The sequence below is a fragment of the Eubalaena glacialis genome, chromosome 2, assembly GCF_028564815.1.
Source record: "Eubalaena glacialis isolate mEubGla1 chromosome 2, mEubGla1.1.hap2.+ XY, whole genome shotgun sequence".
In the NCBI taxonomy this organism is placed as follows: Eukaryota; Metazoa; Chordata; class Mammalia; order Artiodactyla; family Balaenidae; genus Eubalaena; species Eubalaena glacialis.
The window spans coordinates 110,146,569-110,164,674 of NC_083717.1; the positions used below are offsets into that span (position 1 = coordinate 110,146,569).

At 45.6% G+C, this 18,106-nt stretch overlaps 1 protein-coding gene and 1 long non-coding RNA gene across 2 annotated transcripts; both read left to right on the forward strand.

Moving 5' to 3' along the window:
• Positions 1-299: 299 nt before the first annotated feature.
• Positions 300-6,070, forward strand: LOC133085272 (uncharacterized). The gene is made up of 3 exons (XR_009699546.1): positions 300-361; positions 4,382-4,468; positions 6,048-6,070. It is a non-coding gene; the product is annotated as an uncharacterized LOC133085272 (long non-coding RNA).
• A 506-nt stretch (positions 6,071-6,576) lies between these two features.
• PPP1R14D (protein phosphatase 1 regulatory inhibitor subunit 14D) lies at positions 6,577-17,487 on the forward strand. Its single transcript, XM_061180492.1, has 4 exons — positions 6,577-6,825; positions 16,657-16,740; positions 16,944-16,976; positions 17,171-17,487. The coding sequence occupies exons 1-4, from the start codon at positions 6,577-6,579 to the stop codon at positions 17,243-17,245; spliced, it is 441 nt and encodes a 146-aa protein (XP_061036475.1). The 3' UTR covers positions 17,246-17,487.
• The last annotated feature ends 619 nt before the right edge of the window (positions 17,488-18,106 follow it).

The following is an 18,106-nucleotide window of genomic DNA, read 5'->3' on the forward strand; positions in this document are numbered from 1 at the left end:
AAACTATAAACAGTTTATTTGGCACAACCTTTCAGGGAGCTAATATGGCCATAACATCAAATTCCCCTACAAGTTCACACTTCCTTTGTCCTTGTAGTTCTGCCTCTAGAAAATCCGCTAAAGCGGGGGAGGGGGGAGTGGGGGTGGGAAGCATGCGATGCTAAAAAAAGGAATAGTTACAAGGATGTTCAGAGCAGCAATATTTATAATGGCAAAAAAATTGGTAGCAATCTATATATCTAATAGCAGGGGATTGAGTAACTAGATCATGGAATTGCCTCTAACAGAACAGGTTGAAAACTATTAGTGAGCCTTGAAAGCAAAGTGACTTGCTGTCAGCATTTGAAAAAATAAAATAAAGGTAAGTTTTGCTTCATAAGAAATTTTCATTTCGTGTTTGCATGTGTGTGTGTCGTGAGGTTAAATGAATTTCTTACTCTGAGTCATGGTCCAAATTTTGAGAAACTGCAGTGTTGAAAAAAGATGTGTATAAAATTACTTAATGACACAAAAAGTATTCAAAATATAAGTTACAAAATGACACACATATGTTACAAAATGATCTAATTTTGTGAAAATCCAAAATAAGTAAATCTATATAAAAAGTGGAAAATACACCAAACATATCGTTTATACTTCTTATATCTATATTTTAGAATTTTCTACAATGAACGTGTCTTTTTAAAAACTTTTTTTATTGAAGTATTGATAGATTTTTAAAAATATTTTATTTATTTATTTATTTATTTGGTTGGGCCGGGTCTTAGTTGTGGCAAGTGAGCTCCTTAGTTGCGGCTCGCCAGCTCCTCAGTTGTGGCGTGCAAACTCTTAGTTGCGGCATGCACGTGGGATCTATTTCCCTGACCAGGGATTGAACCTGGGCCCCCTGCACTGGGAGCGTGGAGCCTTAACCAATGTGCCACCAGGGAAGTCACGATAGTTTTTTTTTTTTTTTAAATATTTATTTGGGGCTTCCCTGGTGGTGCAGTGGTTGAGAATCCGCCTGCCAATGCAGGGGACACGGGTTAGATCCCTGGTCGGGGAAGATCCCACATGCTGCAGAGCAACTAAGCCTATGCGCCACAACTACTGAGCCTGCATGCCGCAACTACTGAAGCCCGCGTGCCTAGAGCCCATGCTCTGCAACAGGAGAAGCCACCACAATGAGAAGCCCACGCACCACAACAGAGTAGCCCCCACTCACCGCAACTAGAGAAAGCCCGCGTGCAGCAATGAAGACCCAACTCAGCCAAAAATAAATAAATAAAATAAATTAATTTAAAAAAATATGTATTTATTTGGCTGCAGTAGGGTCTTCGTTGCGGTGCGTGGGTTCTTCGTTGTGGTGCACAGGCTTCTCTAGTTGTGGCGCACGGACTCTCTAGTTGTGGCGAGTGGGTTCTAGAGTGCGCAGGCTTAGTTGACCTACAGCATGTGGGATCTTAGTTCCCCGACCAGGTATTGAACCCGCAGTGTCCCCTGCATTGGAAGGTGGATTCTTAACCACTGGACCACTAGGGAAGTCCCTAAAGTATAGTTGATAGTTGATATACAAAGTTGTGTTAATTTCTGCTGTACAGCAAAGTGACTCAGTTATACACATATATATATTCTTTTTTATATTCTTTTCCATTATGGTTTTTTTTTTTTTAATTTTTATTTATTTATTTTTGGCTGTGTTGGGTCTTCGTTTCTGTGCGAGGGCTTTCTCTAGTTGTGGCAAGCGGGGGCCACTCTTCATCGCGGTGCGCGGGCCTCTCACTATCGCGGCCTCTCTTGTTGCGGAGCACAGGTTCCAGTCGCGCAGGCTCAGTAGTTGTGGCTCACGGGCCTAGTTGCTCCGTGGCATGTGGGATCCTCCCAGACCAGGGCTCGAACCCGTGTCCCCTGCATTGGCAGGCAGATTCTCAACCACTGCGCCACCAGGGAAGCCCCTCTTTTCCATTATGGTTTATCCCAGGATACTGAATATAGTTCCCTGTGCTATACAGTGGGATCTTGTTGTTTATCCATTCTATGTGTAATAGTTTGCATCTACTAACCCCAAACTCCCAGTCCATCCCTCTCCCACCCCCGCTTCCCCTTGGCAACCACAAGTCTGTTATATCTGTGAGTCTGTTTCTGTTAAATTTATTTCTTGAATAATAATGATAGTAGTTTTTAAAGTTTTCTAAATAATTATATATTATATATCATTTTCTCAACTATGTTAAATATATATGCATAGCCTGGTGGTGCAGTGATTAAGAATCCGCCTGCCAATGCAGGGGACATGGGTTCGAGCCCTGGTCTGGGAAGATCCCACATGCCACGGAGCAACTAAGCCAGTGAGCCACAACTACTGAAGCCCGCATGCTGCAACTACTGAAGCCCGTGCTCCTAAAGCCTGTGCTCCGCAACAAGAGGAGCCACCGCAATGAGAAGCCTGTGCACCACAATGAATGCCCCTGCTCGCCGCAACTAGAGAAAGCCCCCGTGCAGCAACAAAGACCCAAAGCAGCCAAAAATAAATAAATTTTTTTAAAAAATCATTAAAAAAAAAAGAGAATAGAAAGAAACTTGCCAGAATGCTAGCAGTGGTGGTTTTGTGTGGCAGGATTATGGGAATTTTTAAATGTTTTAGAAAATTTAGAAATGTTTCTAAAATGAACATGCTTTTCTTTTATTATAAAAATTTTTAAGGACTTACCTGGTGGTCCAGTGGTTAAGACTTCTGCTGCAGGGGGCACGGGTTTGATACCTGGTGGGGGAACTAAGATCTCACATGCTGCGTGACGTGGCTGAAAAATTAAAAAACAAAAATAAAAACAAAAATCCTGTCTAGTTCTGATGGGGTCTGCCTGCTGCTTTCTTTTTTTTTTTAATTTATTTTATTTATTTATTTATGGCCGTGTTGGGTCTTCGTTTCTGTGCGAGGGCTTTCTCTAGTTGCGGCAAGTGGGGGCCACTCTTCATCGCGGTGCGTGGGCCTCTCATTATCGCGGCCTCTCTTGTTGCGGAGCACAGGCTCCAGACGCGCAGGCTCAGTAATTGTGGCTCACGGGCCTAGTTGCTCCGCGGCATGTGGGATCTTCCCAGACCAGGGCTCGAACCCGTGTCCCCTGCATTGGCAGGCAGATTCTCAACGACTGCGCCACCAGGGAAACCCCCTGCTGCTTATTTTATCCCACCACTGGACCCAGGCCAGGCCAGGAGAGCAGGGCAGACACCCTTGCCTCTGCCCAGGCCTGCACCCTCTTTATTTCCCCACCCTGATATGACCCTGTGGTCCTGGTGGTTTTTCTTCACATCTTATCTTGAAACTTGAGTTCCCTTATCTTGGGCAAACTTACTGATGAATAGTGACACTCGCAGGTCAATGCTGAGATGGAAGAATGTAAATAAGGAGGCTTACACTATAAATAATGGGCATAACTCATTTGTGTACCATCGAGCTTCACTGGGGCCATGTTGTGTGCTCATGCAGAATCTCACCAACCCCCAGTTTACAGATGAGGAAATATGCTCAGAGAGGCCCCATGCGTGAACCTGTCTCTGTTCCTGTGTAGGCATTCATGAAGTTTGCATAGTCCAATCCATCGCCAAGTTCTGTTAAATATTACCCCCTAAATAGCTCTCCAATCTGTCCACTTCTCACTATCACCAACGCTACCTCCCCCAGTCAAGCCCTACAGCAATGGCCTCCCAACCGACCTCCAGGACTTCTGTGCCCTCTGATCCTCTCTGTATTCAATAGCTAAGGCGATATTTTGGAAATTTAAATCTGAACTCATCAGTCTACCCAACCACCCTTGCTTAAGGTTTTGCAGTTACTCCCAACGCTCTTAGGATAGAGACAAAACTCCTTAACATGGTTGACAGGGCCCTATGTAGATACCTCCACCCTGTCTGCCTCATGGCTCGCTTTTGCCTCCCTCATCTCTTTGTTCCACCTCCATTGACCTTCTCTAGTCCCTTGTACTCACCCTCTTTCTCCTGTCACAGGGCCTTTGCATATGCTGTGCCTTCTGCCAATTCCACTCCTGCTGGCCGCTGTACCTAGTTAACTCCTACTCATCCTTCAGAACTCAGTCCAAATGTTACCGCTTGCTAGGTCACACCCACAGTGGACATTCTATATCTCCTCTTACCTTTTCTTCAGATCATTAAATACAGTTGCAGTTTTACATTTATTTGATTAGTTGGTTAATGTTTGTTTATTTTTACACTAGACTGTAAGTTCCATGAAAACAGAGACTGTGTCTTTTTTGGATCACCAATCACCAGTACTGAGTATAATATTTGGCCTACGAGAAGAGCTCATAAAATCTTTGTTAAATGAATGAGTTAATGAATGAACAAAACCCATAGACTCTTCTGATCTGGTTCCTTTTCCTGAAAGGGCTCCCAAACGCTTCAGAAGACAGAAACGGAAGAGGGAGGGAACAACCATAATAATGCCTCTCACAGAATATAACAGGTCATCAAGGTAAGAGCTGAGTCTACAGGCTGTATTTTAGAGGCCTCCCTACCCCCTTCTTATTGCCACCTTCTTCCAAAGAGGACCAGGAAGGAAGCCACTGCAGAGAAATTCCAGGGCCAGCCTTTGACGGACAGAGCCTCACGAGGAAGGCAGGGAGGATGAAAAGGCAAAGAAAGGAAGGGAAGGGATGTCTATTGAGAAAGGACTCTGTTTTGGATATCAGGCTGAATGTTTACATACATCATCTCATTTAATCCTCTCCAAAACCCCATTATGCAGATGAGAAAACAGACTCAGGTTGTGAAATTTGAGGATTATTAAACCAATACAGGGCAAAGCTGGGTTTGAACTGGGATCTGTCAGCCTTCCTCTGAAGCCTGGGCTTTTCCAGGCTACCATCCTGGCCTCCAGCCCTCAAACATCTCCCTCACCCTGTTAACTTAGGGCCTAAAATTTCATCATTAAAGACTCATCCATTGGCCTGTGTCTAAAACTCTTTTAGGAGTCAGTGTATGAAGTTGATACTTTGGAAACAGAAACTCAGCATCATAAAGGCAACCACTACAAGACCTAAAAAGAAATACATAAAAGAAAAACAAAGAAATACATAAACAAAAATTAGAATGTGCAAAGGAAAGGGCATGAGGGAGCATGGGTGAGGGAGTTAAATCTCTCATCGTTCATACTGAGGAGAGAAGAGATACTGTCTAAAATGGACAAATTTATGATATTACACAAAGGGATAATGGTGATCGCAGGAGAACTAAAAGCAGAAGCTGTTGGTTGGGTTCCCTCTAGGGAGTGGAACTGGGGAGAAGAGAGACACTTTCATTTTTTATTTGTCCTTCTGAGCTGTTCATTAAAAAAAAAAAATTATAGTAGTATTCTGTTGTGTAACTTTTCTAAAAAGTTTTGAAATTTTTGTTACAAAAGACTAAACAAACAAAAACACCCTTCCTTTATTTATTTATTTTGTAATTTATTTATTTTTGGCTGTGTTGGGTCTTCGTTGCTGTGCGCAGGCTTTCTCTAGTTGCGGTGAGCGGGGGCTACTCTTCGTTGCAGTGTGTGGACTTGTTGCAGTGGCTTCTCTTGTTGCGGAGCACGGACTCTAGGCAAGCGAGCTTCAGTAGTTGTGACACGCAGGCTCAGTAGTTGTGGCACGCGGGCTTAGTTGCTCCGCGGCATGTGGGATCTTCCCGGACCAGGGCTCAAACCCGTGTCCCCTGCCTTGGCAGGCGGATTCTTAACCACTGCGCCACCAGGGAAGTCCAAAAACACCCTTCCTTTAGAATGCAAGTATGCCTAGAAGTAATAGTCCTTGACAGCTGGGTAAATGTTATGTCTGCAGGATTCCTCTGTGTCAGGAAGGACGTGAGTCAGGGGAGGGTCATGTGATGATAAACATGGCTTCCTAAGCAGTTGCCTCTGGGAAATGGGCTTGGGAGAAAAGCTCGCCTTTGCAAACATACAGGGCCAGGGTAGTGCCTCTACCCTCACATCCCTAAAGGCAGCTCACACTCAGACACAGAGGATACTGACCCCATTAGGGCCAGAGATAACCACCCCTCTAATTATCCCTGAGGCGACTCTGCCATCAGCAGCACCACTCTCTGAGCAGAAGCCCTTGCCAGCCAGGGACCCTACTCCTGCAGGATCCGTGTGACCGCAGCTTCTGGGGGCCCAGGTGGATCTAGGCCAGGAAAGTGAGATGCTGAGGGCTCTCAGGTGAGTATGACTCGGGTCAGAGCCCCGCATCCCTCAGGACCCTCTTCTGAGGGCCTCAGAAGGGCCTCTTCCTCCTCCGGAGGCATGGCATCCTCTTGACCTTTGCTTGGTATACCACTCGGTCCCAGCAGCTGCAGAAAGGGTGGCCGGGGCACGGCTCAGGAGTGCCACTCACTAGCAGCCAGGAGCCAAAAGACTGGCATTCCCAACACTAGCCAAAGGCCTGTTGATCTTTGACCCCCACCACTCCGGGAGCTTTGGCCCTCCCTCCTGCCCGCCTTCCTTTCTTCCCTGCTGGCCTCGCCCTCTGTTCTGTCTCCTCATTCCCTGGCTCTCTTGCTCTGACTGGCAGTTTTTCCCAGCTCCTTGACCAAACCAATCCTTCCATGCTGTCTTCAAGCCCTGCTTCCTGCACGTCTCCCAACCCGGACAAGGAGAATCCAAGTAAGAAGGTCCAGTGGGCTTCTGGGAGGAGGAGGACATCATCCACAGACTCAAAGTCCCAGTCCGACCCCTCCAAAGCGTCCAGGTCCCGGAAACTCAGCCGGCTGACGGTGAAGTATGACCGGGGGCAGCTCCAGAGCTGGCTGGAGATGGAGCAGTGGGTGGACGCCCAGGTTCAGGATCTCTTCCAGGTGGGTAAGACACCGCGGGCTGGGGGACCGGGAGAGAGCCTGCTCTGAGGCCTCAGGAGGAGCTGGAGGGCAGATGAGAGATGCTCCCATGGAGACAACGTTTTTCCCCACAGGTGAAGCATGGGTTTGCAGTCCTGAAATCTGCCTCCCTCTGGTCTGGGCTCTGCCTTGCACTCTCTACATAATCTGGGGCAGGTCTTTTAACATCCCTGAGACTTAGTTTCCTAATCTATAAAATGGGGCTATCAATGCCTGTTGTATCCCTTTTGTAGGACTTTTTGAGGCTCAGATGAGATAGTAGAGGAGTTATTTTTCTTTATTTTATGTCTTTATTTACTTTCAACCTCAACACACATACACGTCTAGAGCGACATTGTTCATTCCTGTAGCTGTCAGCCATGTGTAGCTATTTAACTTTAAACTGATGAAAATTAAATTAAAAGGTCAGTTCTTCAGTCACACTAGCCACATTTCAAGTGCCCATACATCCAGGTGGCTAGTGGCTACCAAGTTGCCAGCACAGATACAGAACATTTCCATCATCTCAGAACAGATAGTGCTGGACTAGAATGTCTAAGTGACCAATAGCGAACGCTAATACCAGCACCTGACCTAGCCTTGGCCCTGGCTCTGACTGACTCCCCTCAACCCCACCCTGGGAGAGTAGCCCTTTTTTTTTTTTTACCTAGATACCTCCTAATCGGGATCCTAGTGTAGTAACAAATGCTGCTCCAACAACAAGAATAACATTTTGAGCACTTAACTCTGCGCTAGGCACAGTGCCCAGCACCTGACTTGTGTTATTTCATTCAGCCCTCCCCACAAGTCCATTAGGTAGGTACGGTTTACTGTGGAGGAAATGGAGGCTTAGAAATGTTGAGTAACTAGCCCAAGGTCACACCACTAGGGAGCCCAGGGACCAGGAGCTGCAGCTGGGGCTCTGCCTGTAGCACCTGAGCGTTTATTCAAGCTGCTAGTGGTTCTCCACACCTGAAGTACTTCAGTAATAATCCGATGCCCCAGCTGCATTTCAACTGAATTTCAATCTACTAGGGTGGGGCCCAGGCACTGGTCTTTTTCATAAGCTCCACTGCTGATTGTAGCGTGTGGCTGGCGAGAGCCACGCACCAAGCCAGAGACCAGAGTCCTCCTTGTCCACATGCCATGGTCCTTGTTTCTCTCCTTCCTTACTCAGGTCCTGTCTTTTCTTCTGGGGGCAGCAAGGGCTTGTGATTCTTTCAGGTAAGGTCTGTGTCAGTGGTCCTGTGGCTGGGGGCGGGGAAGAGTGATGCAGGTGGCCCAGGCTGTCTTGTGAGTCTCACTGTGTCATGTGTTGGTTTGGTCCAGGTGTTGACGGTGTCCCTGGCAGCATCCTGGGCCACTCGCAGAGGGGAGAGAGATGCCCTAGAACTGGGAGCAGGACAGGCAAACACTCTCGGCCTATGTGTACTCTCACCTTGCAGGACATCTCCACTGCCCTTCATTCCTGCCAGCACCCTCCCTCTCTGGATCAGTTTCAATTTCAGACTGTTGTGCCCTTGTATAAAAAGTCTCGTATCTCAGACACCTCAGGGCAAAGATCAAGGCAGGGGAAAAGCTGTAAAATAATGAGCTCATAACAGTGGAAAACAGGACATGTGGGAGGACCGCTCCCAGGCAATGATTGTAATAAAATACCTGGTCTACAGTTGTCATGGCAATTGTCCAAAGGTGCCAGGTGGCAGTTCCTCTTCTAATCCCTGCCCTTTTCAGCAGGAAGCAGGCAAGTGGCTGGGGAAGCCCCAGGTGGCTGGTCATCTTGGGCAGAGGTTGAGGTAACCCAGTCTCCAGGCTTACCCTGCCTCAGTTCTTCCTTCTTAGAGCCCCTCTCCACCCACTGGGACTCCCCACCACATGCCCACCTTGGGTAGCACCACTGGGAATGGTTCCAGGAGTGGGTTGCGTCACTATTTTGTTTAGTTTAGTGGGACCCAACCTTCCTTTGTTGGAGGACCCACATCTTCTCACTGGGTGTGCAGCCTACTTTAGGGTCTTGTGAAAAGCCAAGTCTGGGTTCAACAAAACAAACTGACTTGGGGGCCTGGAGCTCCTGTTGTCCAGAAATGGAGTGTGGGTTTGGCTTCTAAGCAGGGACTTAAACACTCATGAGTTTCTCCTATTTTAAGGAGACTCTTGTTTAACAATATGCCCCCTTTTTGTTACCATCCCTATTTCCTGTCTCCTTTACAAGGCTCCTTAAAGGATTTGTACCAACTCAGAGGCTTTACCTACTTTTTCCTTTCCTATCACCATTCAAACCACTGGATTCTGACTTCTGTTCCCACCACTCTATTGAGACCTCTTGGCAAAGTCACCAATCAGCACCTTGGGGCTAAATCTAGTGTACACATCAACAGGGGACACTGTTGACCACCCCAGAGTTTTGAAACATTCCTTTCCTATAGCTTACATGATACCATGCATTTTGATGCAGCCCTTTTGATGTGATGACATTTTAAGAAACAATCTATTAAACTTACAACTTTAAAAATGTATTGTCAGGAATTCCCTGGCGGTCCAGTGGTTAGGACTCGAGCTTTCACTGCCATGGGCCCAGGGTCGATCCCTGGTCAGGGAACTAAGATCCTGCAAGCAGTGAGGCCAAAGGAAAAAAAAAAGTATATATATATGTGTGTGTGTGTGTATATATATATATACTTATATATATATGGTCAATGAAATGTGAAACAAACATTTGTTAGCTAATCTCTGAACTTTACTCGATTGCTGGTTTCTATGGCAGAGAGATCAGGAGTAAGGGGACAGAGTATGGAGTGGAGCGGAGAAAGGGGTCAAATCAGGCAGCATCTGTCAGGAAACCACCACATGTAATACAGAGTCACAAGATGACCATACTTGTTCACCTCGGTCAGAGTTGTTTGATATATCTGCTCATTTTCTGAGAATTCAAAAAATACTTGCGGGAAAGAATATTTTGGATTACGATTTGAGCACATATTCTCAATACCAGACTGCAGTGACAATCTGACTCTCAGTGATATACATACCCTATGTTCAGTATACGTATAGTTAATGTCATAAATGATATAAAATGGTTTTGGGAGCAGGACTAATCCTTTTTTAGAGGTGGAGCTCTAATCATTAGAATGTATTTTTATTATTTGGCCCCAGGATCCACCTTCTGGGATTTCAATTACACATATGTTAGACCACTTGATATGGTCCTACAGGTCACCAAAGTTCTATGCTGTTCTTTTCTTTTCTACCAGTTTTTTTCTCTCCATGCTTCATTTTGGCTAGTTTCTTTTGCTATTTCTTCAAGTTTAAATGGTATTTTTTTTCTGTAGTGTCAAATATGCTGTTAATTCCATTCAGTAGAATTTTTCTTTAAAATATTTTATTTTTTCATGTCTAGATGCTTCACTTGGTTCTTTCTCATGTCTTCCATTTCTCTCATTACTATGTTCATGTTTTCCTCATTTGCTAATTCCATCATCTCTGTCATATCTGATCTGCTTCTATTAATTGATTTTTTTCTCCTGCTTATAGGTCACATGTCCTGCTTCTTGGCATGATTAGTGATTTTTTTTTAATAGATTTATTTTTATTTAATTAATTAATTTATTTATTTTTGGCTGCATTGTGTCTTCCATTGCTGTGTGTGGGCTTTCTCTAGTTGCAGCGAGTGGGGCCTACTCTTCGTTGCAGTGCGAGGGCTTCTCATTGTGGTGGCTTCTCTTGTTGCGGAGCACAGGCTCTAGGTGAGCAGGCTTCAGTAGTTGTGGCACACAGGCTTCAGTATTTGTGGCTCATGGGCTCTACAGCGCAGGCTCAGTAGTTGTGACGCACGGGCTTAGTTGCTCCATGGCATGTGGGATCTTCCCGGACCAGGGATCGAACCCGTGTCCCCTGCATTGGCAGGCAGATTCTTAACCACTGCGCCACCAGGGAAGCCCTGTGACTAGTGATTTTTGATTGGATGCTGGACATTGTGAATTTTACGTTGTTGGATCTTTTTTCTTCCTTTAGAGTGTTGGACTTTGTTCTAGGATGCAGTTTAGCTACTTGTGGTTCAGTTTGATCCTTCTGAAGCTTGTTTTTAACTTCTGTTGGGGTGAGTATAGAGTAGCCTTTAATCTAGGAAATAATTTACCCCCCAAGTAAAGCAGGGCCCTCCTGAGTTCTCTCCTGAATTCCTGTATGATCGGTGATGACTGTCCACTCTGAGTGGAAATTGATTTGTGTCAGTCCTCTGTGAGGTCTGGGAAGTGTTCATCTCTGTGCCCACAGTGCCTCATAGTACCTGGCTTTGTGAAATTTTACCGTGTGAATGTGTATCTTGTGTTCAGCAAAGACTCAGGAGAATCCTTAGGCAGATTTCTGGAGGTCTCTTTCTTCATAACTCCCTCCTCTGCAGAACTCTGGCAACTTCCAGCCGCCTCAACCCCGAATTCTGGTATCTGTCATATCAATTTAGTATGACCACTGTGCTCTGCTTGGGATCTCCCTCTCTGCTCTGTGGTCTGGAAATTGCCTCCAGGAAGAAATCCAGGACAATTATAGAATTTACCTCTTTCATTTCCTTTCTTTCCCAGGTAGTGCTGAGCTACCTGTGTGTAAAGTCTGAAAACACTTTTCATATATTTTTATCCAGTTTTCTAGTTACTTATGTTGAGAGAATAAATCCAGTCCTTGTTACTCCATCATCAGAAGTATAAACATCTTGTTAACTCCTATTCAGCCTTCAGGTCTCAGATTAGAGGTCACCTCTTCCTGGAAGCCTTCCTAAACCCCAGGCTTGGTTAGGTTCCCCTTCCATGTGCTCCCATAGTGTCTCATCAGAGGGCTTATTGCCCTGTATTATAACTGCCATTTGACTTGTCTGTATCCCTCAGGAGACTATAAGCTTTTCAAGGGCAAGATCATGTCTGTCTGTCTTTGCTGTTATGGCCCCATCACAATGCTTGGTGCATAGCATGCTGTCAATAAATATGCATTTAATGAATGAATGCTAAATCAGATGAGCTAGAAACCAAGGAAGCAAAGGGGAAAGTCTAGAGTTTAGGGTGAAAGAACTAACTTAGAACCCTAGCACTGTTTATTTTTAAAATGGTATAGAAAGACCAAAACTGTTAACAGTGGTTACCCATTGGCAGTGGAAGGAATGAGAGGGTGAGGCATCTTTTCTCTTTCTTTCTTTTCTTTTTTTTTAAAAATATTTTTAAATTAATTAATTAATTAATTTATTTATGGCTGCGTTGGGTCTTTGTTGCTGTGCGCGGGCTTTCATTGTGGCGGCTTCTTTCTTCGCAGAGCACGGGCTCCAGGTGCGCAGGCCTCAGTAGTTGTGGCTCGCGGGCTCTAGAGCGCAGGCTCAGTAGTTGTGGTGCACGGGCTTAGCCACTCCACGGAATGTGGGATCTTCCCCAACCAGGGCTTGAACCTGTGTCCTCTGCATTGGCAGGCGGATTCTTAACCACTGCACCACCAGGGAAGCCCTTTCTTTCTTTTCTAAATCAACTTTACTGAAGTCTAATGGCAGACAACAAAATTTGCCTGTTTTTGAAGTGTACATTTGAATGCACTTTGCCATATATAACCACTACCCCATCAAGATATGGAACATTTCCACCATCCAAAAAGTTCTTCAAATAGCACTTACTTGTTTTTGTTTTTTTTTTAAACAGAGAGGGAATTTTTTTTAAAACAAATTTTATTGTTATTTATTATTATTTATTTATTTGGCCATACTGTGTGGCATGTGGGATGTTAGTTTACCCACCATGGATCAAACTCGTGCGCCCTGCAATGGAAGCATGGTGTCTTAACCACTGGACTGCCAGGGAAGTCCCAGCACTTCCTTTTTAAAAAAAATTAATTAATTAACTTATTTTGGCTGCATTGGGTCTTCGTTGCTGCACATGGGCTTTCTCTAGTTGTGGTGAGCGGGGGCTACTCTTTGTTGCAGTGCACGGGCTTCTCACTGTGGTGGCTTATCTTGTTGCGGAGCACAGGCTCTAGACACGCAGGCTTCAGTAGTTGTGATGCACGGGCTCAGTAGTTGTGGCTCACGGGCTTAGTTGCTCCGTGGCATGTGGGATCTTCCCAGACCAGGGCTCGAACCCGTGTCCCCTGCATGGGCAGATGGATTCTTAACCACTGTGCCACCAGGGAAGTCCCCAGAACTTACTTACTTTATTTATTTATTTATTTATTTATGGCTGCATTGGGTCTTCGTTGCTGCACGTGGGCTTTCTCTAGTTGCGGCGAATGGGGGCTACTCTTCGATGCGGTGCATAGGCTTCTCATTGCAGTGGCTTCTCTTGTTGCAGAGCATGGGCTCTAGACGTGCAGGCTTCAGTAGTTGTAGCTCGTGGGCTCAATAGTTGTGGCTTGCAGGCTCTAGAGCACAGGCTCAGTAGTTGTGGCGCACGGGCTTAGTTGCTCCGTGGCATGTGGGATCTTCCCGGACCAGGGCTTGAACCCGTGTCCCCTGCATTGGCAGGCGGATTCTTAACCACTGCGCCACCAGGGAAGTCCCCAGCACTTACTTTTTTTTTTTTTTTTTTTAAAGATTTATTGATTGATTGATTGATTGCTATGTTGGGTCTTCGTTTCTGTGCTAGGGCTTTCTCTAGTTGCAGCAAGCGGGGGCCACTCTTCATCGCGGTGTGCGGGCCTCTCACTATCGTGGCCTCTCTTGTTGCGGAGCACAGGCTCCAGACGTGCAGGCTCAGTAGTTGTGGCTCACGGGCCTAGTTGCTCCGCGGCATGTGGGATCCTCCCAGACCAGGGCTCGAACCCGTGTTCCCCGCATTAGCAGGCAGATTCTCAACCACTGCACCACCAGGGAAGTCCCCAGCACTTACTTTTAAACACATTATACAACTAAATTACTTAGTGCATCTGTTTTTATTATGTCTCCTCAACTGCCCCTAACATGTAGGGTCTTTGAGGGCAGGATCTTTGTTTTGCTGACTGAAGTTCCCAAGTTCACAGTGCCAGGTTAACAGTAGTCACTGGACACATATTTGTTGAATAAATAGATTCCAAAGGATCAGATAATCAGAAAAGGTGAAATTATCAAATCTCTAAAAAAATGTAAAGGTGAATATCAAATATTTATCCAAGTTAGTATGGGAAGAACTTGCTAAGCATTTGAAAAAAAAAAAAAAGGAAGCAAAAGTCAAACTGGAAAAGACCATTACATTCAACTATATAATACATCTATTTCCCCAGTGTCTCCCCGAAACGATATTTCCATGACACATGAAATGTTAGAGCTAATCTGAATTAAAAACAAAACAAAAACTTCTTAAATCCGTTAAAAAACCTCAACAACCCCATAGAAAAATGGAGAAGGCAGCAGTTCTTGAAGTGTGTTCTGGTGATCCCGGGCGTTCCCAAGACCCTTTCAGGGGGTCCATGATTATTTTCATAAATAATGCAAGATGTTGTTTGCCTTTTAAACTATATTGATATTTGCACTGATGATGCAAAAGCAACGGTGGACCTTCCCATGAGTCAAGAAAATTGCACCAACCTGTACTAGAAGTCATGTTCTTCCCCACCAGGCCACTTTCACTTAAGAAAGTCCCTGATGAAGCAGTACAGAATTATTAAGTTTATTAAATCTTTGTCCTTGAGTTTACATCTTAAATTTTTAAAAAGCATTTTTATTAAAGTGTAATTGACATTCTTTTCAGGTGTACAACATAATGATTTGATATTTGTGTATACTGCAAAATGATCACCATAATAAGCCTAGTTAACATTTGTCATCATACACAGTTCCAAAAATATTTTGTTTTCCTGTGAGGAGGACTTTTAGGATTTACTCTTTTAGCAACTTTCAAATATGTAGTACAATATTATTAATTCTAGTCACCATGCTGTACATTAGATCCCCAGGACTTATTTATTTTATATCTGGATGTTTGTACATTTTGATCGGCTTTACCCATTTTGCCTACCCCCACCCCCGCCTCTGGCAACCACCAATCTGTCCTCTGTATCTATGAGTTCATTTTTTGTTTTGTTTTTTTAATTCCACATATAAGTGAGATCATACAGTATTTGTTTTTCTTTGATTTATTTCACTCAATGAAACGCCCTCAAGGTCCATCCATGTTGTTGCACAGGGCAGGATTTCTTTCTCTTTTTTTTTTTTTATTGATGGCTGAATAGTATTCCAGTGCATATATATACACCACATCTTCTTTATCCATTCACCCATCCATGGACACTTGGGTGGTTTCCATATCTTGGCTATTGCAAATAATGCTGCAGTGAAAATGGGGGTGTATATCTCTCTCTCTCTTTTTTAAAATTAATTAATTAATTTTTGGCTGCATTGGGTCTTCGTTGCTGCACTCGGGCTTTCTCTCGTTGTGGCGAGAGGGGGCTACTCTTTGTTGCGGTGCACAGGCTTCTCATTGCAGTGACTTCTCTTGTTACGGAGCACAGGCTCTAGGCGCACGGGCTTCAGTAGTTGCAGCACGCGGGCTCAGTAGTTGTGGCTCGTGTGCTCCAGAGTGCAGGCTCAGTAGCTGTGGCGCGCAGGCTCAGTAGCTGTGGCACACAGGCTTGGTTGCTGCGTGGCATGTGGAATCTTCCCGGACCAGGGCTCAAACCCATGTCCCCTGCATTGGCAGGCGGATTCTTAACCACTGCGCCACCAGGGAAGTCTGGGGGTGTATATATCTTTTTGAATTTGTGTTTTCATTTTCTTTGGATAAATATCCAGAAGTGGAATTGCTGGGTTATATGGTAGTTCTATTTTTAATTTTTTTATTATTATTTTTTAATTAATTAATTAATTTTTGGCTGCATTGGGTCTTCGCTGCTGCGTGCGGGCTTTCTCTAGTTGCAGCAAGTGGGGACTACTCTTCGTTGCGGTGCACAGGCTTCTCATTGCGGTGGCTTCTCTTGTTGTGGAGCATGGGCTCTACATGTGTGGGCTTCAGTAGTTGTGGCGCGTGGGCTTAGTTGCTCCGCGGCATGTGGGATCTTCCCGGACCAGGGCTCGAACCCGTGTCCCCTGCGTTGGCAGGCGGATTCTTAACCACTGCGCCACCAGGGATGACCCTTATTTTGGAACATTTTATAATCTATAACAGAAACCCTGTACCTGCTAGTGGTCACACCCCATTCCCTACCACCACCACTCCCAGCATTAGGCAACCACTAATCTACTTTGTGTCTCTATAGATTTACCTATTCCGGACATTTCATACAAATTGAATCATATAATATGAAGCCTTTTGTAACTGGCTTCTTTCACTAACATGTTTTCAAGGTTAATCCATGTTGTGGCATGAATCACTACTTTGTTCCTTCTTATTGCTGAAAAATATTGTATGGCTACATCATATTTTATTTATCCATTCACCAGTTGATGGACATTTGAATATGAATAATGCTGCTGTGAACATTCATATGGACATATGTGGATGTATGTTTTCACTTCTCTTGGGAATAGACCTATGAGTGGAATTGTTGGGTCAGATGATAACTCTATATTTAACATTTTAAGGAACTGCCAAATTATTTTCCAAAGCATCTGCACCATTTTGCATCCCTACTAACAATGTTTATAACTATTGAAATTAAACAGATACTCTTTTTAAAGAACCCTAGACTGTTTCAGGTAGAACATAGTAGTTATTCAGTAACTGTTGAATAAAAGGATGAATGGGGTGGTTTGAGTAAGGTGAGGAGAGGAACTGAACATGGGAAATAGAGTGGGAGATGGGTGAACCTCTGACAGTTAACTGTCACCCCAGCACCAGCTAGCCAGGCTCCTCTGAGCCCCGTGTGATTCCTAAACAGGATCAACCAACTCCTTCTGAGCCTGAGATCGACCTGGAGGCTCTCATGGAACTATCCACAGAGGAGCAGAAGACTCAGCTGGAGGTAGAATGGGGGGCCAGGCCCCAGGCCCAGGGGTTGGGGGATGGAAGCTGGGCTTGGACCAAGGGGAGCCCAAGAACCCAGGTTCTGCCTCCCCATCTGTGTGGGGAGAACCAATTCAGAGGGGAGAATTCCTGGGAGACTGACTGGGGACTCGTGACAAAGTGCTGTGGCTTGGGGACCCACTCTCTGCTTTCTTCCACCAGGCTATTCTCCAAAACTGCCCCCGCCCCACAGAGGTAAGCGATGCTCTGTTAGTCTGGGGGTAAGAGGAGGCCCAGTGGGACGGCAGCTAGTGAAGAGGAAAGCTTGGTCCTGGGTCCTTCTCCCCTTCCCTGACTCTGATGCGATGGGGTCAGGTGGAGACTAGGGAAAGCAGTGTGGTGGGTGGGTGTGACCCCATGCCTTGATCTCACCCCTGTTTTTTTCTCAGCCTTTCATCTCTGAGCTGCTCAGTCAACTCAAGAAACTTCGGAGACTCAGTCGGCCTCAGAAACAAGCCTTGTGAGGCTACCTTCATCAGCTTCAGCACTGCCAGGTCTGCCCTGAACCCCTGGATCCTGGGCTGAGAGGGAAACAGCTCCTTGGGACACAGACAAGGAACATGGAGAGTGAGGAGGGACATTTGGACACCCCTGTCTATGTGCAGTCACAGCTAATTCCTGTCAGCTGGGCTTTCTGGGAGCCAGTCATGGCTATGGCCCAGTGCTTTCCTCGGCAGCTGAGTGAATAAAACCTTCAGGAGCCCCAGCTGAATGGAGTGTGGAGCATATCTGTGCTGAGGGATGGAGGAGGGAGGGACTGAAGTGTTATACCATAAGGCCAGCATCCTGAGTCACTAGGCTGTATCCACATACCTCACCCATCTGTCCGTCCATCCATCCATCCACCCAGGGCTTGAGAATTCAAAGATAAAGGTCACAGTTCTGCGTGAGAGGAATCACCATCAAGCAAGGCCCGGAGGCCAAGCAGAAGGCACCTGGCTAAGAGACACAGCATCCTGACATCACCAATAGGAACCCAAGTGGCAAAGACCCATAGGAGAGGTAACAGGAAAAAAACTAGCTGGGTTTGGGGGCCTCAGGGAAAGCTAAACCCTCTTCCCTCACTAAATGATTCAGGAGACCTCAGGCTGAGGACTCTTTCTTGAACCAGCTCCAAGCCAGAGGCAGAAAGAGAAAAAGCAGGGGCTAAGCAGAGGGGTGTAAAGGGTATAGGCTCAGAGGCCAGGAATCAGGTCAGAAGGAAGTTGGTGGGAACAGACACTGGGTCTGAATGGCACGTGGGTTGGGACAGGAGCCCTGGAGGTGGCATCCTTTGGGAGTAAGGCAGGAAGCAGGGTATGCATTCACTGCTTGTGCATGCAGTG